Here is a 23,664-nt window from a genome sequence, read left to right as displayed (position 1 = left end):
AAAAAAAAAAAAAAAAAAAAAGAAAAAAGAAAAATTAAATGACCTAACACTTAGTGTGGGTTTTTTGTTTGGTGTTTTTTTTTTTTTTTTAAGATAAAGTGCTCACTTTGTCACCCATGATGGCACAATCAGGGCTCACTGGAGCCTTGAACTCCTGGGCTCAAGTGATCCTCCTGCCTCAGCCTCCCAAGAAGCTGGGACTATAGGCACATGCCACCACACCCAGCTTTCCCAGCTTTTTTATTTTGTGTAGACAGTCTTGCTGTGTTGTTGAGGCTGGTCTCAAACTCCTGGCCTCAGGCTATCCTTCTGCCTCAACCTCCCAAAGTGTTGGGATTATAGGCATGAGCCACTGTGCCTGGTCTTATAAACTGACATTTTTAAAAAAGTCACTTTTTTTTTTTTTTTTAAATGAAGTAGAGAATCGCTCTGCAAGGGTACTTTACAAAAATCTCACCAGATCTGGCCATCAGATTAGCCTGCCCAATGAATCCAGCCTGGTTGGCTCTGTTAGTCCCGTGGAATTTTGAAACCAGGCATTTGGTATGGATTTTTTTTTCTTTTTTTTTAAGCCTGAGGCTCATCTGAACGTGTCCTGGTGGGATGGGGAAGGATTATCTCTACCTTTTTTTCTTCTAATGAAAAGGGTGTGGGCAGAATGGAAGCTGACCAAGCTCTGCTCAAGGAGCCAGGGTAGCTATGGTTTAGAGAGGCTGGACGAAGGTCCCTGTTCCCTCATCAACTTGTCTGCATTTTGTCCCCAAACAATATCATGTTTTCAGGATCTGCTAACAAGGCCTTGAAGTTTAAAGCTGGTTTTGTTATTTGGGCCTCTCCCATCTTCCTCTCCTTACAAGGGACTTGATATGAGATCTATTAAAATTGTGGAATTTGCAGACTTTAATGCAATGGGCCATTCTTATGACTGTGGCGATGCAAGGAGCAGGCAGTGTGCTGACACGCCCTTCTCTGTTTTTTACAGCTATTTGCCGACAAGGCTGCAGTCCCAAGCATGGGTCTTGCAAACTCCCGGGTGACTGCAGGTAAATAAACTGGTCTTTTGTGAGATTTCTTTTAATTTTCCTTTATGTAAGAGAGGGACTGATTTTATTGCGACTATGCCTCTTTTTCCTTGGAGAACAAGAAAGCTTTTTTAAAAAATTCAGATAGACACATCCGAAGCTTATTAAATTATACCAGCTGTCTGGTGGAATGCACACACCACTTCTCTCGGAATAAAAAGAAACTCTTTGGGCATAGCCAGTGACTTCATGTATTAACTGTTCTGTAAATTGATAACACATTTTTATAATCTTCCCTTACAGTGCTAATGGGCTAGGTGGAGGGATGTGGGCTTGTGTCTTTGCATCTCTCTCCTCCTCTTCCACCAAGGTTTTCTTCTCCCAGCCCCCTCCCCCACTTTTCCCATCAATAGGCGAAAGTCCAGCATTCTTTAGAATGGGATTAGTCCAATCTCCTGGCCCCTTTGCAGGCGGGAGCTGGGTTGGTGCTGAGAGGTTAATGGCTGCCCCGGAATCTTGTCAGTTGAGCCTGATGAATGTAGACTTTTGCTGCAGTCCTTTGAAGTCTGTTCCTTTATGGTCCAGGAACAATGCAGAAGCCAAAGGGAGGCCTGCCCTGACCACTTCACGATGGCGGATTTTGGAACTTCTTGAAATTTATATTATGCCAATTTGGAAAAGGCTTATTTAGGGAAATACTGTTAGTGTCTGCGGTGTTTTTGGCAGTCCTATGCTTTACTCTCCCTCTTCCCAAATTTTATGGAGTAACACGAAATGGATCCTTTGAACCTGTCACTTTTGCCCCAAAAGCTACTCTGACATGAGTGAAGAGACTCTTACGAAACATAGTCTAAACCAGTATGTGCCAAACTAACGTTTTGGGGGCTCTTATTAAAACGCAGGTCTTGATTCTATAGGTCTGGGCTGGGCCCAGGTTTCTGCATTTCTAACAAGCCCCCAAGCGATCCTGCTGATGGAACCATCAGCGATCACTGCCCCAAAACCTCAGTACTGAAAGTGTAACTTCCAGAATTAACAAGGGAGCTGTTAAAATGCAGGTTCGTGGGCTCCATCCCACATCTGTAGAATCCCAGTCCTTGGTTTGGCCTAGGAGTCTGCATTTGACAAGCTTGCCACATGACTTTGCTGCTTGGTAAATGTTGAGGCTGCTGCTTTGAAGAGAACTATCTGTGGCCTTTACCTTTGTGATTCCACCACTCCGTCTGCTCCCCTCCCACGCAAGGCGGAACAGGGAACCCTACATTAAGAACTGGTTGTCCTGAATTGTCTCTTCCTACATTTCAAAAAGATAGTTTATTTCCTGGAAGGCTGAGGGGCTTCTCCTGCTGTCTCCCATTGGTGGCGGTGAACTGTAGTGTTTAACAGCACTGCTGTCAAATGTGGAGCAGGAATCCACCTACCTTAACTCTTCCTAATTAAGGGTATTCTGGAGAAAGTCCCAATGGCAGTGCTATTAGTGATTCTAAGCCTGCTCCCTGCTCAGATGGATATCAGCGGAGGCCGACTGTGATTTGTGCTGCTGTCATCAGAACACACATACAGCTATACAGGGGAGGGCCCTCCCAGCCAGAACAACAGGCTTTGTTTCCAGAATTTAGCCCTTTCTCTTTCGAAGTCCCACCTCCCTCTCCCTGCCCAGACACGCACTGATGGCCTTATTTACTTAAGGTGCAACTTTCCCACACATCATTTGCATAGTCTCCCAGCCCAGTTTTCTCTCCCTACCTTGAAAGAAAGTCAAAACAGAACCTTCACACTGAGGAAGTTCAGGTTGTGTCCTGCCACCGAAATAGTTGAATGGCAAGTTACCTGCAAGTTGTCTTTTGGATTATGTATTACACAGGTTATTTTTTTTTTCACCCCCACATGAGAATTTACTGGTTTTTGTTGTTCCCAAGTAGACTGAGTCCCTTTCCCTGGGTATACATGCTTGCTTATTGCAAGCCTGCCAATAATATCAAACTTAATTATGAATCATCATCTGAGGAAAGTCACTTCAATTTCTCATGAGAATCTTAATCATATATTATTAAACTGGGATAACTTGGTTGGTACCTCTTTTAGGGTCAGTATTTTTATTTGTTTTCTTTTGAAGTCATCCATGGCCTCTTGTGGTTGCTTTTTTATGCTTGGGGATTGAGGTCTCTTTAATTAGGTGAGGTTGGGTCCTCAGCTGCCTCTCCTTGCCTTTATGAGGCAGCTTGAAGAGGCCTAGTGATCCTGAATTTGGAAGAGAATAAGGGAAGACGGTGAGAATATTGCCATTTCGTAATCAGTTCCCTCTCACTATCTTTCAGGCTAAGAATATCAGCCTTGACAGAATGGCTACCCCCCTACCTCCCACTAACGTGGGTGTGCGCTTTTGAGAACTTATTTAGATTGTAATTTTGTTCTTATCTTACTCCTCTAGTCACTTGTCACGTTGACATTCCACTTTACAGAAACCAGAATCCAGTGTCTAACTTTAAACCACACATTCTAGTGATTCTTTGCATGTGGGTGTGCACGGCTGGGTTTTAGAAGTTAGGAAGTGGTTAGTCAGTATTCTCAGGGGTTAAGTTGACTCTCAGCCGTGGGTGATTAGCTATTAGCTAGCTCCCTATAATTTTCCCATGACAAGGATTTGCTAGCCTGCCTCCCGCTCTTGGGAAACCGAAAGCCTTTCCTTCTGGGGAGTTGGAGGGGGAGGTTTGTTTTCCAGAGTCACAGCTGAGCAGCTTAGGGGGTTGGCGCTGATCGGGGCTTTTCCCGGGTCCCATTCTGGAAACATGTTGCCCATCCCACCCTCCACCCTCCACCCTCCGCCCTCCGCCCTCCACCGGCAGGCTAGTTGATGTTTCTCCCTGCCTTCCCCCACCCTTGTTAAAACTTGGCTCTTGAGAAGGCAATTACAGTTTCAGAGGGCTTGAAACTTGAAGGGAGAGTGGTTTGAGATGCTGCCCGCTCCCCACCCCAGGTGAAAGTTGTTTTGTTTTTGTTTTTATTTGGGGATCAAAGGCACTATTTGGCCCCAAAAGAGTACGATTAATCAAGGTGCTTATATAAAAGAACCTCAACTCCCCCAATACTAGATAAATTAAGCAGACTGCTTTCTTTTTTTTTCTTTTCTTGGCAAAGCAAGAAATCACTATAAATTAGCACACAGTAATGGGACACAAATTATGGAGTTGGTTCCAAGTGTTGTCATTTCCTTCTCCTTCCCTATAGAAGTGGGTTTAGAGCGCCTACTCTGGCCTTGGCCAAGGGAGGAGGGTGCCCCTTTCTCTCCTTGTTTTTTTTTTTTTTTTTTTTTTTGAATAAAGCGTCATCGTGACGGGGTTTCCTGCTGCACTTGGTGGCTTGTTGCCTTTCTGTGAGCTGGGGTCGTGACTTTCTGTGCAGACAAAGAGCAGAGCGGCAAGTGCGGCGTCTGCAGAGACTTTGGCATAGCCCTCTTGTCACCAGGAGAGTCCTTTCTCTACAGTCTGTCGCAACTAGGAGCGCAGGTTGATTTATTCCGCGCCTTCACCTTTGGCTCACTCGTGTGAGCCTGAGAAGAGAGTGGCTTTGTGAAGGGCATCCCCATGCTGGTCTCTTCCCAAACAGCCCTCCTTTTGTCAGGAGTCGGCTGGGAGGGGACCTCAGCCCAACTGTGAAAATGTTTGTTTCTACGGAGCCCCTGATGAGCCTTGGGAGTCTACCACCCTGTCCCCAGACACAAAACAGAAAAAGCCTGGACTTCGCAGTCTTCTGTTTGGATTGTGCAGGTCTCTCTTAATGTTCAAAAGGCTAACCTGCAGGTGTGCTGTGTGTCTCCAGGTGCCAGTACGGCTGGCAAGGCCTGTACTGTGATAAGTGCATCCCGCACCCGGGGTGCGTCCACGGCATCTGTAACGAGCCCTGGCAGTGCCTCTGTGAGACCAACTGGGGCGGCCAGCTCTGTGACAAAGGTATAGCCCCTAGGGATGAGACCCAGGGTGGGATGTGGGCCTCGGAAGGAGTGTGGGATCTGGGGGTGGGATGGCAGTAATTTGGTTTTTAATTTTATTGGCAGGGGCTTTTATTCTGAATTCTCCTTGAATGCTGTGTGGGTTTTCTGGTTTTCTTTTTAAAAGACGATTGGGGCTAGAAACATGGCAGGTTCGCCACCTTCACAGGCGTCTCTTAGTGACTCCAGGATCTTTTTGGCAGATCTCAATTACTGTGGGACCCATCAGCCGTGTCTCAACGGGGGAACTTGTAGCAACACAGGCCCTGACAAATATCAGTGTTCCTGCCCTGAGGGGTATTCAGGACCCAACTGTGAAATTGGTAAGTGGTCCAAGCTGAATGAGAGTCCTTTGTCTAATTTTTCTGTACTCAGCCTTTAAAAAATATACTTAAGGACTTGTGTAAGGAAAAAAAAGTGCAAATAGCCTCCAAAGATAGGCCTTATCCCAGCCATTCTATAGGCCTTTGTAACTTTCAAGTCCCGAAGGTTTTTTGGATGATGTTGATTCCTATAGGAGGCAGCGGGAGATGAAATGACCCCAGCTCTATGATGTCTCGGAATGTGGTTAGAGACAGCTCAGTGAGAAAGATGACTTCCTTTCTTTCCTAGACACAGCAGGCTTCTATCACACGCTTGCTTTTGGTTTTTGAAATATGCTTGCACTAGTGGCTGTGGTGTGGGATTCGGTTGGGGGTGGGGGGCGTGGGGAGGCAGCGGTGCGCAGGCATCCCTCGCTGACTGCCATCCTGGTTTTTGCAGCTGAGCACGCCTGCCTCTCTGATCCCTGCCACAACAGAGGCAGCTGTAAGGAGACCTCCCTGGGCTTTGAGTGTGAGTGTTCCCCAGGCTGGACCGGCCCCACGTGCTCTACAAGTAAGTCCAATTTTCAGCCTGTGTCCATTCTAAGGATCCTTGTGCCAAGATACCACGCTGGGGAGAGGTACCTAGGCTTGTCCAGTGTGCACGTCTCAGCGGGAGAGGGGCGGGTGCAGGCATAAGTCTGGTAAGCAGTCTGGCGGCTTGTGTGTTTGGAAGTCTCCCAGCACCCCTATCCTGTCCCACGAAGGTAGTGCATGTATCTGTTCTTGGAAGGAACGTCCTCGTGGAATCGCTTGTTCCTTTGCATCTGCTTCCTGGAGCTGGCCACCTTCCAGTTGTGGTTATTCTCCTTGCAGCCATGGAGAGCCTGCCTTCAGGGGAGGTTGTCACTCACTACTGGATTTTGTCATAGGGCCAGGGGGCCCCAAAAGAAGAACGTGGCCTGCAGAGTTCCTTTGGCTGTGAGGGCTGTATGTCAGAATCACCTGGGGTGCCTTACAGTGTAAATCTCTGGGTCCCCCAGATTCCCTCCAGAATCCGGGAGTCCATGGTCTCTGATAAACTTCTGAAATTCTGCAGTGCAGCCAGGCCTGAGAACCGCTGTCATCAGCACCCCAGGTGTGGTTATGGATGTGGATTTCTGGGGTCAGCTTGCCTGTGCTGGTCCTGGGCCCCCACCCGTCACTTGCGGAACTCCAGCAGGCCACAGAAGCTCCCTGGGCCCTCTTTAAATGGCACAGTAGCAATTGCCGTCTCCGAGGGTTGTCATAAAGACACAAAAGTGAATATTTGATAAATTGTCAGGAGTTCTCTCTGGTCAGAGCAGAAGTGGAGAATGCAGCCTCTAGGTGTGCTATTTTGGGCAGACTCTAAGCAAATAAGAGGAATAAGGTTTTCCACCTGTAAAGAACTGTTTTTCCTTACTCCTTAGCTATTTCTGAGCCATGATGAAACTTTTCTTTAAAAATAAAGATTAGGCAGATAGAGATGTCCTGTGTTCCTCCTGGGCGGATGCTCTGTCAGGATCCAGCTGTCTTTCTCCCCCACTGCTTAGGTTGGGGATTACATGAACTGGGGCAGTGGGGGATTTAAAGCTAAAATCAAGGCTTCGGCCTTATCGTCACTGTCCCACTTGTCCTGCTGTAGCTTTCCTTGTAGCAGGTGTCTGGCTCTTCAATGACAGCCCCTCATGTGAGAGGTGATGTTAAAGGATCTAATTGTCAGATGGATTGAATTAAATTGTCAACCCCCTCCTTTTCTTGTTGAACAGACATTGATGACTGTTCTCCTAATAACTGTTCCCACGGGGGCACCTGCCAGGACCTGGTTAACGGATTTAAGTGTGTGTGCCCTCCACAGTGGACTGGCAAAACGTGCCAGTTAGGTAAGAAAATCCCTGCGACTGTAATTTTTATGTCAAGGTTGGCTTTGTCAAAGCCATTACAGAAGACGAGCGTGTGGCCAGCAGTGTGAGTTCACACTCCATCATGCTAAGAAGTGATTTATTATCAAGAGTCTAGCGGGCCTGGGAGAAATAACTTGAATGCAAATGGACTAGCTCTTTTAGGCCCTGTGGGAAAGTCGTGGGATTCCTTGAACCATGTCAATCGTCTGTCCGAGGAGTGTTCAGCTGGGTTCCAAACGGGGATGATCTCATGAGGAATGAGCTGTCTGCATTCTTTTTGCCACATTTAAATCCCAGCAACTAGGCTGCGCTGGGTTTTGCACAGAAATGCCTGGTGGCTTTCTGCTCTTCTGTTGGGGGCTGGTTAACTAGCAGCTGGAAAGTTATCAATTAGCGTTCTTATTGGATAATGGCTAGGGAGAGGGATCAGATGCTTAAAATAGAGGGAACCTCTAGTATCTTTTATTTAGCTAGCTTATTAAAAGGTCTCATGTCTCCGACAAACTCTGGCCTGTTCTTTTCTTTTTTACAAAGTGGGGGAGATGCGGGTTGAACTTCATTTCTCATGCTCATCCCCGTCTCCTTTCAGATGCAAATGAATGTGAGGCCAAACCTTGTGTAAACGCCAAATCCTGTAAGAATCTCATTGCCAGCTACTACTGCGACTGTCTTCCCGGCTGGATGGGTCAGAATTGTGATATAAGTGAGTGACTTTGTTTCCATTTTGATTTTCATGGAACTTGGCTAGCCGACTTGCTGGTCTGTGTTGAGGCTCCAGTCCTACGACTCGAGCAGTACAAGGAAAACCTTAGAGTGGGAATGTTTTTTTGAGAGGGAGTGGTCAGTGCAGCAGTGAAAACACACACACTTTATCAGGCTCATTTAGCTGCTAAAACCAGCCATATTCTGATAATGTGGCTGAAACAATGATGTGAAGTTTCACTCCCTCATTCTGGAAGAATTAGGGAGGGTCCCCACCCAGCGTAATAACCTTATCTCACGGGAAGCACACAGGAAATCTGATTTGAAACTTATCTATCCTGAGCTGAGAAGGCTTTTCAATTAAGCCCAATTTCACTGTAAATTACCTCTTTAAAATGATGACTTATTTATTTTTTAGATATTAATGACTGCCTTGGCCAGTGTCAGAATGACGCCTCCTGTCGGGTATGTAAATCTTTGCTTAAATCAAAACTTTGACAATTGACAACAGATCTTTAGATTTGTGTGACACTGGGAGAGCTCTGTCCCTGTGAGATTTAAAAACTTGGGTGAAAAACGAGCCTCTCGGAAGTTTCACTAGGGCTTATGTTACCCCAGCCTTGTGGGAGTCATTTTGAAGGCATGCACGTAGAAATTCCTCTAACCGTTTTCAGAGGTTTGGCATTTGGCTATTTCAGTGAACCAGCTAAACCGCAACAGTCATGCTAAACCGCTGAAGCCCTGTGTTTGTGGAATACATAGAAAAAAAAGCACGTGTCTCTCTCTCCCCTTCTCCTCTTCCAGGATTTGGTTAATGGTTATCGCTGTATCTGTCCACCTGGCTATGCAGGCGATCATTGTGAGAGAGACATCGATGAATGTGCCAGCAACCCCTGTTTGAATGGGGGTCACTGTCAGAATGAAATCAACAGATTCCAGTGTCTGTGTCCCACTGGTTTCTCTGGAAACCTCTGTCAGGTGAGTGGTGGCAAAACCTCAGATGGCCAAGTTTTTACAGCAGAGCCGCTGCCTCCTCCGCTTCCCCTTTACTCCTCCCTCAGCTCTTATGTCTGGAATTTCCTGACATCTATTAACATCCTATTGATGAGTCTCTGCTAGACAAATGCTGGTGGAAGGAGATATTGACGAATTATTTTCTTCTTAGTGTCTTCGTCTTTGTGTTCTATTTGGTTCCCTCCACCCTCTCTTGGGCTCCCTCTCCCACTCTGCTCCATTGTTTCAAATATGGACATTGGCAGTCCCTAGGGCATGGACATGTATCTTACAGGGTGACTTCTAATAGAAACAGAAGGAACTGTCAGATTCCAGTGCCTGCTGCCCCAGAGAAGTTATCATGACACCTTTGTTTTACCCTGATCCCTCCCCCTTTTCCCTGTTCCTGATATTTGCAGCTGGACATCGATTATTGTGAGCCTAATCCCTGCCAGAACGGTGCCCAGTGCTACAACCGTGCCAGCGACTATTTCTGCAAGTGCCCCGAGGACTATGAGGGCAAGAACTGCTCACACCTGAAAGACCACTGCCGCACGACCCCCTGTGAAGGTACCTCCCTTCTCCTGGGACCTGGCTGTCTCCACTTTCTCCTTTTGTCCCCACTTACTACCACTGCCCCTTGCTACACTTGAGAAGTAATGTATTGGTGAGGAGGACCGCTACAGTGAAATGATCCTGTCTGTGTAGCGGGCCGCAACACGTGGAAACAATCTATTCAGGCCTGCCAGTGGGAGAGCCATGTCTACAAGTAGCCCAGGGGAGAGAATGTGAAATCCATTTAGCATTCCTGTTCTGGGGTGGGCTGATGTGCAACGCTGAGGCAAATGCCTGAGAACAACACTGTCAACAGAACTTCCTGCAACGGCAGACTGGGGGAATGTTCTGTATCTGCACGGTCAGGTGTGGGAGCCCCAGGCAATGTAGACTGTGACTAGCGCAACTAGAAACTGATTTTATTTCATTTTAGTTCATTTAAATGTAAATAGCCACATGTGGCCGGTGGCTGCTGTATTAGGTAGCACAACATTTAAAGCTTCTATAAGATTGTCCTTGAGCCTTGCTTAAGGTCAAAAAGGAAGTGAATAAAGCAGGTCCTTTTTCCTTAGCAAGTGTTTACCAAATTGGGTAGATGTCAAAGGTAGCATGAAGGGGACCTGCAAGCATGTGGGTTTTCCTGGTTGTGGAGGGAGAAAATGCTTTAAAACTCTTTGCCTGGAGTCTCAACTTTGCCACATCATAATGTGATGTGGCATGTTGCCAGTATCTTGGCTTCCCTGGGGTGTGTCTCATTAGCCAGAGGGTCTCTGTCTCCAGGAAAGTGGGCTTGGCCCAGGCCCTTGGCTTAGGAATGCTGCGTCTGTGGGTGCATGGCTATGATCTGATCCCAAGCCTATCTTCTAGTGATTGACAGTTGCACAGTGGCCATGGCTTCCAACGACACACCTGAAGGGGTGCGGTATATTTCCTCGAATGTCTGTGGTCCCCACGGGAAGTGCAAGAGTCAGTCGGGAGGCAAATTCACCTGTGACTGTAACAAAGGCTTCACGGGAACATACTGCCATGAAAGTAAGACTCCGTCATCCGGGAAGGGACCAGTGCTCCCCAGTCTGCCCCTGCCCCTGCCCCGCCCTGGGATCATTGGTGTTGAAAGTTTTTTCTTTTTTCTTTTTTTTTTTTTGAGACCAAATTTCGCTGCTCTTGCCCAGGCTAGAGTGCAGTGGCACCGTCTTGGCTCACTGCAACCTTGGCCTCCCAGGTTCAAGCGATTCTCCTGCCTGCCTCAGCCTTCCTCAGTTGCTGGGATTACAGGCATGCGCCACCATGCCCAGCTAATTTTGTGTTTTTAGTAGAGATGGGGTTTCCCCATGTTGGTCAGGCTGGTCTTGAACTCCTGACCTCAGATGATCCGCCCCCCCAACTCGGCCTCCCAAAGTGCTGGGATTACAGGTGTGAGCCACTGCACCCCGCAGTGTTGAAATTGTTTTAATCAGAAACAGCAAGGCTGGGGAAGACCAGTCGAGGCTTATCCTTACATCTGGATCTAAGACTGAGGTCGTGTTCAATTTACCAGATCACTCTGCCTCGGAGCCTCCATATCTATGTTGGAACATTCTGGAATGTTGCTAGGTTGGGTGGTTCCTCTTTAGGAGTTTCTTCCCCACTTTCACCAAGTACAGGTGACTGAATGCCCATGTGAGGGCATTAAGTGGGTAAGGCACTCTGGAAGTTTCTGCTTGATAAGCCACCTAATTTGAGAAACAGCCCTGATGGAGGGTGGCAGGTGGAGGTGCCAGGTGCCTTGTGTCAGGAGGGAGCCATGAAAACTGCCGAACAGTGCTTGTCTATGGCTTCACTTGTCCTTCAGCTCTTTTTTTTGCTTTGTTTGGTAGATATTAATGACTGTGAGAGCAACCCCTGTAGAAATGGTGGTACTTGCATCGATGGTGTCAACTCCTACAAGTGCATCTGTAGTGACGGCTGGGAGGGGGCCTACTGTGAAACCAGTGAGTCTGCCACTGTTTGGGGAGCTCTGGGATGTATGGGTCATGTTGGAGGGATCCCACTTCAACATGGGAAATCTTTCTTTGTCCTGGAAATCTCTGGAAGCAAGACCCCAGTGATTTCTGCAATGGGACAGTATCACTTGTGTCTCATTTGCGTTTGAGTATTGATGACAGCTTATGGGGAGGAACTTCTGCTGAGGAGCTATAGAATTAGACTGTGTAATAAATATTCCTGCTTGCAAGGAAAGTCATATTTCTACTTTAATTTCCATGGGACTTCCAGAGGCCCACCCCACATCTTGCCTAACTTGTGGCATTCAAAGTAACCTGGTTCGGAGCTCCTTTATTCCTGGAAAAGCCTGATTGTGTTAAAGTACTACGACTGTGGCTGTTCTCAGAATAGGGTGTTGGATGTAGCAGTAGGAAAGGCTTGGCTCTCGCCTGTCGTGAGTGGTCCTGGACTTGGTCTTCAGCCGATTGTGTCCTCTTTGATTCTAGATATTAATGACTGCAGCCAGAACCCCTGCCACAATGGGGGCACGTGTCGCGACCTGGTCAACGACTTCTACTGTGACTGTAAAAACGGGTGGAAAGGAAAGACCTGCCACTCACGTAAGTGGTAGTTGGCCTTGGATGCTATCTCTGAGACCCTTCCCTCTGTCTCCTGTGGAAGGGGGCCACTGGGACTCACACTGAGATATTTTCCTCCAGGTGACAGTCAGTGTGACGAGGCCACGTGCAACAACGGTGGCACCTGCTATGATGAGGGGGATGCTTTTAAGTGCATGTGTCCTGGCGGCTGGGAAGGAACCACCTGTAACATAGGTAACTTTCTGCCCCACGTGGGATCTGCAGTGGGCATGGCCACCTGGGCGTGTCTGCTGGTTGGCCCCTGGAGCTTATGCTATTTCTCTGGGCCTGGTTCTTGCCCCTCCAGACTGTTTCTGGATACTCAGGGAGGGTGGTCGTGTCTGCTCTTCTTTATAGCCCGAAACAGTAGCTGCCTGCCCAACCCCTGCCATAATGGGGGCACATGTGTGGTCAACGGCGAGTCCTTTACGTGCGTCTGCAAGGAAGGCTGGGAGGGGCCCATCTGTGCTCAGAGTGAGTGTCCTCCCCCTTGAACTCTCCCAGGGCTGTCGGAGCAGATCCTGACACCCTTGGGGACTTGCAATGGAAACCAGAAGCAGAGCTGTTTGATGTCTGCTTTTGTATCACCTGGGTCTGCATTAATGACTTGATGGGATACAGCCCTGACCTGGGCATGAGAAAGTCGCCAATGAGATAAGTGGAGACAGATGGCGTCTCAGTTCCCAGCTCTGGGTCTGACCAGCAGCCTGTCTCCTTCCATTCTCACCCCCACCCCTATCCCCTACCAGGGCCTCTTCCTGTGTACATGTGTCCCACAGCAAAACTAAGTGTGGTGCGGGCCTGGTTCCAATTTAGCGAAGGTATTTTGCTGGTGTTAACTACGACTTTATCATTTGGGTATTAAGGAAATAAGTGGTGGTTTTACTTAGGGCTAAGACCGCTTTCCCTTTTGAAGGCCTCACTATTAAGTTGTCTTTTCTTTGCAGATACCAATGACTGCAGCCCTCATCCCTGGTAAGTGTGACATCCTTTTAAGCCAGCACTCATCCAGTATCGTGTGTGTGTGTGTGCGTGTGTGTGTGAATCACCCAGGGATCGTGTGTAAAATGCAAGTTCTGAGTCAGGAGGTCTGGGGTGGGGCTTCAGACTGCTTTTCTAACAAGCTCCCAGGTGAAGCGATCCTGCTGCTCCACAGACCACACTTTAATTAGCCAGCTTGTGTCCTCATTTAGAGCAGTGATTTTTCAACCTTGGCTGCACACCAGAATCACCTGGGAGCTTTTAAAAATCCCACTGCCTGGGCTGCAACCAAGACCTATGAAATTAGACTTTCTGGGGGTGGGACCCAGGCATCAGTATTCTTTAAAGTTCCCCAGGCAATAGCCATGGGGTGAGAGCCACTGACTGTAACTGGTGTGGTGACATGCGAGTGACTGGCAGCCAGAGTCATGGACTGGGAGGTTGGTAACCAAGGCGGTCTTTGCTTTCTCAGTTACAACAGCGGCACCTGTGTGGATGGAGACAACTGGTACCGGTGCGAATGTGCCCCGGGTTTTGCCGGACCTGACTGCAGAATAAGTAAGGACTGTCCCTGTCTGATTTTCCCAATGGCTTTACCCCTTCATTCCATACCTCAGCCCGAGACTTTCATCTTTAAAAACAAAGCCACCATTCCGTTTAAGTAGCTCTCAGAGAGCAAGGATCTCCCTCTTCCAGCTGGGATTAAGATATCCCAGGCTGGATCCTCCCAGGTACCTGCTGGTGGTTCCCTGGGTGGTGTCGCCCTCCTTGTTCTTGGGGAGAGAGTGCCAGCCACAGAATCTGATGATCACACTGGGGTCCTGAAGAAAGTGTGTGCATTTCCCCATGACTAACATGAAATTATGGGCAAGCGGACATTAACCGCAGCTACACTGGTATAGGATAGAGCTAATACAAACGGAAGGGAGGACGACTGTGGCTTCCAGGGGCTCGTCTCTGCTGGGTCTGATCAGGCCCTGGAGAAATGACTAAAATAGGAAAATACGGGCAGGCAATGCAGTTTTTCAAGAAGTTTAAAACGTATTATTTCGAGCCTTTTCTCTAATTTTTTTTTTTTTTTTACAAGCCCTTTCTCTTACAGAACAAAAAAAGGTGCTAGAGTAGTTATGGTTTGATTCTTGTACCCAAATTGTCTGAAATTTTACTGGTGCTTGAAATCCAAGTCTGGGATTAACTAGTCTTCAGCACTAGATGGGGGCAGGTTGTATCTGTTTCATGTTTCTAAATAAACAGTTGGCAAACTGTGGCCTAGGGGCTGTATCCAGCCCACTGTCTGTTTTTATACATACAGTTTTCTTGGCATAGAGCCACACATTCATTTACGTATTGTCTATGGCTACTTTCATGATACCACAAGAGTTGAAGAGTTGTGACAGAGACTATATACTCCACAAAGCCCGGCATGTTTACCGTCTGACCCTTTCCAGGAAACTTTGCCAGGCTTGCTGTAAACTGCACTGTCAGAGAAAGGAATCAAATTAAAAATTGCTGCCTCCCAAAATGGTTCTCCGCTGTTAGAACTCAGGATGGTGGTGGTCTTTGGGGGCCAGTGATTGGAGATTTTTGCAATAGATGATCTGTTTCTTCTTTTGGATGCTGCTTACCTGAGTGAAAATTCATCAAGCTTATGATAATATGCTTTTCTAGTACATTATGTCAATAAAAATCTCAAAACATTGCTACAAACCATCAGTCCCTAAACTTGAACTCCATTTCTCCTAGACATCAATGAATGCCAGTCTTCACCTTGTGCCTTTGGAGCCACCTGTGTGGATGAGATCAATGGCTACCGGTGTGTCTGCCCTCCAGGGCACAGTGGTGCCAAGTGCCAGGAAGGTATGTGTGCCAGGCTTTAGCTGCCCATGGGTCTTCTGGGGTGAGCGACCTTTGCAGTCACCATTTTGACTTTTCACAAATAAGCCACTGTGCTCAGGGAGGGAACACACATTGGGGGGCTGCAAGGAAAAGGAAACGTGAGGAGTCTTCCCCAAAACAGGTAGCTGTTTTTGGTCAGCTGTTGCCACAATACTGTGTACCAAACCATCCCAAACTGCTGTGGCTTGTAGCAAGCATTATTTTTACCGCTTACGATATGCAGCATGGGCAGAAAGATTGTGCTGTGGGTTGGGTTCAGTTCGGCCAGTGGCTGTGTCTGGGGCACATTCCCTTCGTTGCCAATGGTAGGCGTGCAAGAGGCTGGTCACAGGCTCTGCTTACATCACATCTGCCAATGTTATATTGGCCAGAGCAGGTCTTGTGGCCAAGTGCAGAGCCAGCAAAGGTAGGAAGTATACATGCTGTTACTGTGGGAAGAATGATCTTAACATAGCATAAACTGCTCACCAGTCTCCACCTGTCAGTTTCAGGGAGACCTTGCATCACCATGGGGAGTGTGATACCAGATGGGGCCAAATGGGATGATGACTGTAATACCTGCCAATGCCTGAATGGACGGATCGCCTGCTCAAAGGTAGGACATGGCTGCCACAATTCACCTGTGTTCTGGAATCGGGTGAGCATGCCTGCTAAGCTGCCAGCTTCTGTTTTTCTCCAGGTCTGGTGTGGCCCTCGACCATGCCTGCTCCACAAAGGGCACAGCGAGTGCCCCAGCGGGCAGAGCTGCATCCCCATCCTGGACGACCAGTGCTTCGTCCACCCCTGCACTGGTGTGGGCGAGTGTCGGTCTTCCAGTCTCCAGCCAGTGAAGACGAAGTGCACCTCTGACTCCTATTATCAGGATAACTGTGCGAACATCACATTTACCTTTAACAAGGAGATGATGTCACCAGTACGTAACAACTTTTTTGTTTTTATTTTGGAATGGTGGATGTCTGCTTGCTTGCTTTAAAGGAGGAATGTCATGAGCTAGGATCTAGTTCTCCCTAGCCTCAATTCCTGTCTTATAGTAAAGTGAGCTTGAACTTAGCCCAGCCTCAAAGAGAACATCTCAGCCTTTTTTTCTTCCTCTCAATCTTACGTGTGTGGGTTTTTAAAATCGTTGTAGGGTCTTACGACAGAGCACATTTGCAGTGAATTGCGGAATTTGAATATTTTGAAGAATGTTTCTGCTGAATATTCAATCTACATTGCTTGTGAGCCTTCCCCTTCAGCGAACAATGAAATACATGTGGCCATTGTAAGTATAAGACCCATTCACACCTCACTATTCGACTGCAAGGCAGTTAACAAACTTCGGTTAACCAGTGTCTGAATGGAGCAAATTCACTGACAAAAAGCTTTGCAGACACAGATTGTCAAGTAGTTTTGAAGAAAGGCTGCTTTGAATATTCCCCTGACTCATTCCCCTGATCATTCTTTTTCCAGTCTGCTGAAGATATACGGGATGATGGAAACCCGATTAAGGAAATCACTGACAAAATAATCGATCTTGTTAGTAAACGTGATGGAAACAGCTCGCTCATTGCTGCTGTTGCAGAAGTGAGAGTGCAGAGGCGGCCTCTGAAGAACAGAACAGGTAGGTGTCAAGTGGGACTAGTTTATTTGTGTGATGGCAGATGATCTCATTACACTTCAATAAAGCCATCAGGTCGGGGGATTACTTGGCAGTGTCCTACCCTTGCAGGAGCTCCCAATTTAACTGAGAACTGAGGGCAGCCTACTTGACTAAGGTCACATGACCCATGAGAATAGAGATCTGCCTCATATTTTCCTTCCCAACACACTATGCAATGTTCCCTGCAGAACAGGTATTGTGCCTAGATCCATGACAAAGCCCTAGGACACTGCTTGTCCTTTGTCCTTGAGTTTGAAGCTGTATAAAGCCTGACTTGGCATTTAGGTGTCCTGGGACAGCCCAGCCACTGCTGAGGGCTGTGAGGCTCGATGGCCCTGCAGGATGTCCAGGCTTCCCTCCTGAGGATCTCGAGCACCGTTTCAGCCAAGAGAGAGATTGGGCATGGAGCCATGGCACGTTTGAGCTGTCTGTGCTAATTTGAATCGGGTTTCTAGTTCTGAAAACTGACTCCTGTACTGAGCTGCCTCAGTGGCCAGACTTAACAAGACACTGCTCTCCCCATGTGAAGTCAAAGAGCCTGTAGGAGCTGCTGCTCCACCCAGTCTCTCCAGGGATAAGAGTATCAAGGTCTACAGGGGCCTGATCCCAGCATTTGCTTATCAAGTTGTGAAGTGACCATATGCAATGATGAAAAGGGACTTGTCCCTGTGGCCCCCCTCTGAGGGACAAAGGGCAGGAGAACCACTGTTGGTATTCTTTTGTTCCTGCGGTGACGCTTTTTTCTTTCTTTCTTGGAGAGTTAATTGGTTTTGTGCCTGCCTTACAGATTTCCTGGTTCCCTTGCTGAGCTCTGTCTTAACGGTGGCTTGGATCTGTTGCTTGGTGACGGCCTTCTACTGGTGCTTGCGGAAGCGGCGGAAGCCGGGCAGCCACACACACTCGGCCTCCGAGGACAACACCACCAACAATGTGCGGGAGCAGCTGAACCAGATCAAAAACCCCATTGAGAAACATGGGGCCAACACCGTCCCCATCAAGGATTACGAGAACAAGAACTCCAAAATGTCTAAAATAAGGACACACAACTCCGAAGTAGAAGAGGACGACATGGACAAACACCAGCAGAAAGCCCGGTTTGCCAAGCAGCCGGCGTACACGCTGGTAGACAGAGAAGAGAAGCCCCCCAACGGCACGCCGACAAAACACCCAAACTGGACAAACAAACAGGACAACAGAGACTTGGAAAGTGCCCAGAGCTTAAACCGGATGGAGTACATCGTATAGCAGACCGCGGGCACTGCTGCCGCGAGGTAGAGTCTGAGGGCTTGTAGTTCTTTAAACTGTCGTGTCATACTCGAGTCTGAGGCTGTTGTTGACTTAGAATCCCTGTGTTAATTTAAGTTTTGACAAGCTGGCTTACACTGGCAATGGTAGTTTCTGTGGTTGGCTGGGAAATCGAGTGCCGCATCTCACAGCTATGCAAAAAGCTAGTCGACAGTACCCTGGTTGTCTGTCCCCCTGCAGCCGACACGTCTCGGATCGGGCTCCCAGGAGCCTGCCCAGCCCCCTGGTCTTTGAGCTCCCACTTCTGCCAGATGTCCTAATGGTGATGCAGTCTTAGATCATAGTTTTATTTATATTTATTGACTCTTGAGTTGTTTTTGTATATTGGTTTTATGATGACGTACAAGTAGTTCTGTATTTGAAAGTGCCTTTGCAGCTCAGAACCACAGCAACGATCACAAATGACTTTATTATTTATTTTTTTTATTGTATTTTTGTTGTTGGGGGAGGGGAGACTTTGATGTCAGCAGTTGCTGGTAAAATGAAGAATTTAAAGAAGAAAAAAATGTCAAAAGTAGAACTTTGTATAGTTATGTAAATAATTTTTTATTAATCACTGTGTATATTTGATTTATTAACTTAATAATCAAGAGCCTTAAAACATCATTCCTTTTTATTTATATGTATGTGTTTAGAATTGAAGGTTTTTGATAGCATTGTAAGTGTATGGCTTTTTTTTTTTTTTTGAATTCTTCTCATTACTTGTTGCCTATAAGCCAAAATTAAGGTGTTTGAAAATAGTTTATTTTAAAACAATAGGATGGGCTTCCGTGCCCAGAATACTGATGGAATTTTTTTGTACGACGTCAGATGTTTAAAACACCTTCTATAGCATCACTTAAAACACGTTTTAAGGACTGACTGAGGCAGTGTGAGGATTAGTCTAGAACAGGTTTTTTGTTTTTTTGTTTTTCTGCTTTAGACTTGAAAAGAGACAGGCAGGTGATCTGCTGCAGAGCAGCAAGGGAACAAGTTGAGCTATGATTAACGTAGCCAAAATGTGAGTGGTTGAATATGATTAAAAACATCAAATTAATTGTGTGAAGTTGGAAGCACACCAATCTTACTTTGTAAATTCTGATTTCTTTTCACCATTCGTACGTAATACTGAACCACTTGTAGATTTGAATTTTTTTTTTAATCTTCTGCATTTAGGGAGTATTCTAATAAGCTAGTTGAATACTTGAACCATAAAATGTCCAGTAAGATCACTGTTTAGATTTGCCATAGAGTACACTGCCTGCCTTAAGTGAGGAAATCAAAGTGCTATTACGAAGTTCAAGATCAAAAAGGCTTATAAAACAGAGTAATCTTGTTGGTTCACCATTGAGACCGTGAAGATACTTTGTGTTGTCCTATTAGTGTTATATGAACATAAAAATGCATCTTTGATGTGTTGTTCTTGGCAATAAATTTTGAAAAGTAATATTTATTAAATTTTTTTGTATGAAAACATGGAACAGTGTGGCCTCTTCTGAGCTTATGTAGTTCTACCCGGCTTTGCCTTGTGCATCTGCCACCCCACTGAGTCTGTTCTGGTAATCGGGGGTATAATAGGCTCTGCCTAACAGGCATGGAGGAAGAACTGAAAGGCTTTTCAACCACAAAGCTCATCTGAAGTTCTCAAAGACCTGGGGCTGCTGTGAAGCTGGAGCTGCGGGAGCCCCATCTAGGGGAGCCTTGATTCCCTTGTTATTCAACAGCAAGTGTGAATACTGCTTGAATAAACACCACTGGATTAATGGCCTGTAGTGTGGAGGTGAATTGTTTGTGAGCAATCAGGGGAACTGGCCACCGCACTGAAAGGGTTTTAAAGGGTTTGGAATTGGTGTTGGGAAATGAGCAGGGAGATTTAATGTCTGCCTTTTTTTTTTTTTCCCTGGCTACTCAGATTCATATTAATGTCCTGTTGTAAGGGTGTGGTCTGAAATGACTCTTGTGCACATTTACCCATGGGGTGGTTTCCTCACGGCACAGGAGGTGGTAGTTGCAAGCTTCTGGCGTTCGGGCTCATCACTCATCACCTTGTTCCCAGGGAATGAGTGTTCTGGCCTCACCATGCAGTCTTGGAGTGCTGGTGTTCTGGTCTTCTGTGAGGTTCCAGAGTTGGGGCTGTCCCTACTTGTCACGGGCAGGAGAGCTCTGGTTCTCACTTGTGGCTGGTGGAGGCCCTGCCCCCGCATCGCGTGGTGGGGTGTGGGAGAAGCTTTGCCTCTGGTACCTCTGCGGAAGGAAAGAGCTGTGGTAACAAGCACGTGGACAGCTTCCAGCAGCCATGCAGAGTCACCAGGAGTTCCCTGCTTCTGGTTAGGAAAGCCAAAGCTCACCCTTCTCAGAGCCATCCCCCAGCGCTTCAACATTCAGGCCTGTCCACACACGTCCGGTTTTCATACAACTGGCACAGCAAACTTTGGAGGAAAAGCTGATGGGAATATTTTTCTTTGTTCTCGGGAAAGCTTTTATTTTTTCTTCTAGGCTTGGAGTTGTGCTAAGGAACATCTTAAGAATGAAAGATGGGCTTTAAGTGTCCCGGGCTCCCTGTGCATGAGCAGAGACCATTAAGGGATTCGGGGTTGTGACAACCCAAAGAGTGGCCAACACCATTTTGGCTTATTGGGGAGGTAGCCTGAAGGACCCGGACAGTGAAGAGTTGAGGTTCCCATGACATCTCGCTCTACCCTAGCATAGCTCTGCTTTGTCACTAATGTCTGCTGGGTTTCTGTAAGGTGGGGTCAAAGGGAGGGAGAAGTGTAGATTCTACTGGACAGGGGACAGTCATTTCGCAGAGTGGAGTCAAACACTATCCTGAAGCAAAACCTTGTTCTGGTGGTTTGTAAACTTGGATTCTGTAGGACCCCAGAATTCCTTGGGTAGCTGCCAGATGCTTTTGTGCCAAGAAAAAAAAAAGTTGAATGAGCCTCTGCAATTCTATATTCCAGGAGGGAAGGGATCTTGGGATTCATGGGTGGTGTCTTATCTCACCTTCTGTCAGGGACACCCGTGGTATTGGAAGGGCATAGATCAGGCTCCTCTAGACATGCCTCAGTGCCAGGACTTTAATTGTGAAGGGTGAATTTTCCCCTTCAGGAAAAAGGAAGCAGGCAATGGTGCTCTGGTTATCCTTGGGGGTTAGGGAAGTAGAGAGGAAGGGACTCAGTGCCTTTACCATTCATTCCCCAGGAACACTCTGGGCTCTCTTTAAAGGGGCCCTGGAAGGCCCCTGAAATTTTCAGTCCAGAAACTTGGCCAACTAGAACTCTAGCATTAGAATATCCCACGCAACTCTAGGAAAGAACACTTAAAGCTGGTGTTCTTAGGATGGGAAGCTCTGTCCTGAGATTCTATACTTACCTGATGTAGAATTTGAATAGAAAGTGGAGGGGGACGATATATCTTAATTGACTAAAAGCCAAATGAGACTGATGATTTGTGAGAGGGTTTACAATTTTAAGATGCAGATTCCCAGGCCCGGTCCATGACCCTGTTAGACCAGATGCACCAGAAGTGGAGCCTGGGAAGTTGAATTTTTGACAAGCTCGCTCTTCTTCCCCCACTCATGCACTCTAAAAATTGGGAGCAACTCTGCTAAAGTGCTACAGTACCAGCTCTTCACTAATTATAATGTTTTTCCTCCTTGTTAAACTGAATTAAATAGCCTGGAAGCCAGTTTGTTGCTAAATTGCCACCTGACATCATTTTTAAGTAAAATAATTACACTGCCCCTTGAGCAAGTTGTGGTCTAAGTGCTTCACGCCTATTAGCTGGTCTGAGGGGTCAGTGAGTCAAAATTAACTTATTCTGTAATATTTCTTAGGTAGCAAGGAGCCAAATGGGCCAGAGCGTGGGTTTCCCACCTTTCCAAATGGCTTACACCTGTGTGCTCGTGCTCCAAAGTGAGCAAATGTGCAGCAAAAAACCAGTTGCCTTTAAAGGAAAAAAAAAAGTTCTACAGGCCTATCGGGCTTTGAAACTTGGGCTGAGCGATGCTCCATTTCCGTTTCGACTGTGGGTCTCTTTCTTGCCTCTACTGGGAATGAGAAACAGGAGTTCAGAGGTTCCTGGTCTGGGAAGACATACAAGCACATGGGTTATGGGAAGCCTCCTCCTGCTAATGTGTATTTATACTTTGTAAGCTCTGATTCATCCAAGCATTGGAACAGAAATCTGCTTCCTGAGGTTCTGTTTTTAAATAGATAGTTTGCAAAAACAACAATTATTTTTCTTAACATTTTTTTTCCACCCCACAAGCAGCTAAACAACCCAGCTCAGGGTATGTCAGTCTCCAGCAATGCCAACAAACAGCTTGGTTATCTGAGCTAGAAGGGTGCCCTAAGGCAGTTCTCTACGGTTCTGGCCCCAGAAGTCTTAAAAACAAAGTTTAGAAACCATTAGGGCAATCTTGTTGCATCACTTCAAATCCACGAGGTATTTCGGGGTCTATTAAAAATAATGAATTTCCGTTTGCGAACCATTGCCTTCCAATGGCTGTTAAAATAAAACTAAGAGCAGGTTGGGGGGAGTGATGCTTGTAGGGCTGCTGTGGTATCGCTGCCTGGCAGCCGAGGAGCCTAAATCCTGCACGGCACCCTCTGAGATCATGTCAAAAGGGTGCGGCTCTCTTGCTTTGGACATATATTCTACCTGTATTACTTGCTCTTGCATGCTGGGCACAACCTTCCTGGCTTAGAGTGTGTTTCTTTCAAGTCCAAGGCAGCTTTTACAAGTCTCAAATTATGTATCATTATGCCTGGGTCCAGTATTAACCTGTGATATGCAAGTCAGGAAAATTAACCTGGAGAATAAAGGCTCTTAAATCCAGTAAGAACCTTGAATTGAGGCCTGCCTGCTGCCTTCTCCAACCCACCCGCACTGCAAATATCCACACCAGGGCACCCAAGGGTTGAGTTATCCAGAAAGCAAATGCAGATGCCAGCAACATGAAAGTAACAGCTTTGTTTTAAAGAGAAGCTCTCTTGGCAGGGCTGGTGGTGCTCATCGGTGATCCCGGAGGGAAATACAAGTTTGCAGCTGGCTTCCTAATCACTACTCAGGCAACCAAACAGGTTGGCCCCCTCTGTTCTGCACCTGAAGAGTGAAAAGCTGTTTTAATTCATCCTGGCTGAGATATGTGCAGTTGAAATACCTTTATCGTAGATGTTACATGTGAAATACCTTCATCACAGGATGTTAATGCAATCAAGGACCTTACCCACCAAAGGATCCAACCCCTACTTCTTTCCCAGAAGAGGAAACTGAGGCCCAGAGAGGTTCAAGGTCTCATCCGAGGTTATACAGAGAGTTAGCAATAGCCAGAACTAGAACTTGGGGCTCCTGCTTCCTGGGCTGCTGTGTTTTCTGCCTCTTCTGGGAATTTGCTAGGTTTATGCCTGGATCCTGCCCTTAGTGTGATTTTCAAGGGTAAAGCCTTGGGAGATCAGCACCTCACAAAAAATGGATGCAAAGGCTCAAGGGAGGTCACAGGAGGCGGCTGCTAAGACAGTGTCGCCAATCTGAGCTGGTTCCGCCTAGAAAGTGACATCTGTATAAATCTGGGAGCAATAGGTGTTTTCTGCATCAAAGGCAGATTAAGCTCTGCTCCTTTGTAGGTTGTTTTTTTGTTCTTGGGAAGTTTCCAATTTCCCTTTTAGTTTTTGCTTCATAGAATTAAAATGAGTCGCAGGAAAAGAGGTTCAGAAAGGAAATCAACAGGCTCACTAGGTCCTACTGCTCCCTGTGTGTGTGCACACATGTGCACA

The 23,664-nt window shown here is 46.9% G+C and overlaps 1 protein-coding gene across 2 annotated transcripts in view; it reads left to right on the top strand.

Annotated features, from left to right (window-relative positions):
* JAG1 (jagged 1) overlaps positions 1-19,655 on the top strand; it is a 36,640-nt gene extending 16,985 nt beyond the window's left edge. Inside the window, exons 3-25 of one of the 2 annotated variants that reach the window (XM_025399476.1) lie at positions 983-1,043; positions 4,842-4,972; positions 5,214-5,333; positions 5,773-5,886; positions 7,103-7,216; positions 7,827-7,940; positions 8,358-8,404; positions 8,744-8,917; positions 9,352-9,502; positions 10,355-10,519; positions 11,344-11,457; positions 11,956-12,069; positions 12,169-12,282; positions 12,445-12,561; positions 13,035-13,062; positions 13,541-13,626; positions 14,812-14,925; positions 15,450-15,559; positions 15,644-15,877; positions 16,094-16,225; positions 16,414-16,564; positions 17,391-17,874; positions 19,372-19,650. In XM_025399476.1, coding sequence (XP_025255261.1) covers positions 983-1,043; positions 4,842-4,972; positions 5,214-5,333; positions 5,773-5,886; positions 7,103-7,216; positions 7,827-7,940; positions 8,358-8,404; positions 8,744-8,917; positions 9,352-9,502; positions 10,355-10,519; positions 11,344-11,457; positions 11,956-12,069; positions 12,169-12,282; positions 12,445-12,561; positions 13,035-13,062; positions 13,541-13,626; positions 14,812-14,925; positions 15,450-15,559; positions 15,644-15,877; positions 16,094-16,225; positions 16,414-16,564; positions 17,391-17,848 — 2,963 coding nt within the window. In that variant the 3' untranslated portion in view covers positions 17,849-17,874; positions 19,372-19,650. Of the gene's footprint in view, positions 1-982; positions 1,044-4,841; positions 4,973-5,213; positions 5,334-5,772; positions 5,887-7,102; positions 7,217-7,826; positions 7,941-8,357; positions 8,405-8,743; positions 8,918-9,351; positions 9,503-10,354; positions 10,520-11,343; positions 11,458-11,955; positions 12,070-12,168; positions 12,283-12,444; positions 12,562-13,034; positions 13,063-13,540; positions 13,627-14,811; positions 14,926-15,449; positions 15,560-15,643; positions 15,878-16,093; positions 16,226-16,413; positions 16,565-17,390 lie in introns of both variants that reach the window. The other variant, XM_025399475.1, reaches the window with a different exon arrangement.
* Positions 19,656-23,664: the final 4,009 nt, after the last annotated feature.

The sequence above is a fragment of the Theropithecus gelada genome, chromosome 10, assembly GCF_003255815.1.
Source record: "Theropithecus gelada isolate Dixy chromosome 10, Tgel_1.0, whole genome shotgun sequence".
NCBI lineage: Eukaryota > Metazoa > Chordata > Mammalia > Primates > Cercopithecidae > Theropithecus > Theropithecus gelada.
Note: the sequence above shows the minus strand (reverse complement) of the source record. Positions and strands in the feature narration are given on the sequence as shown.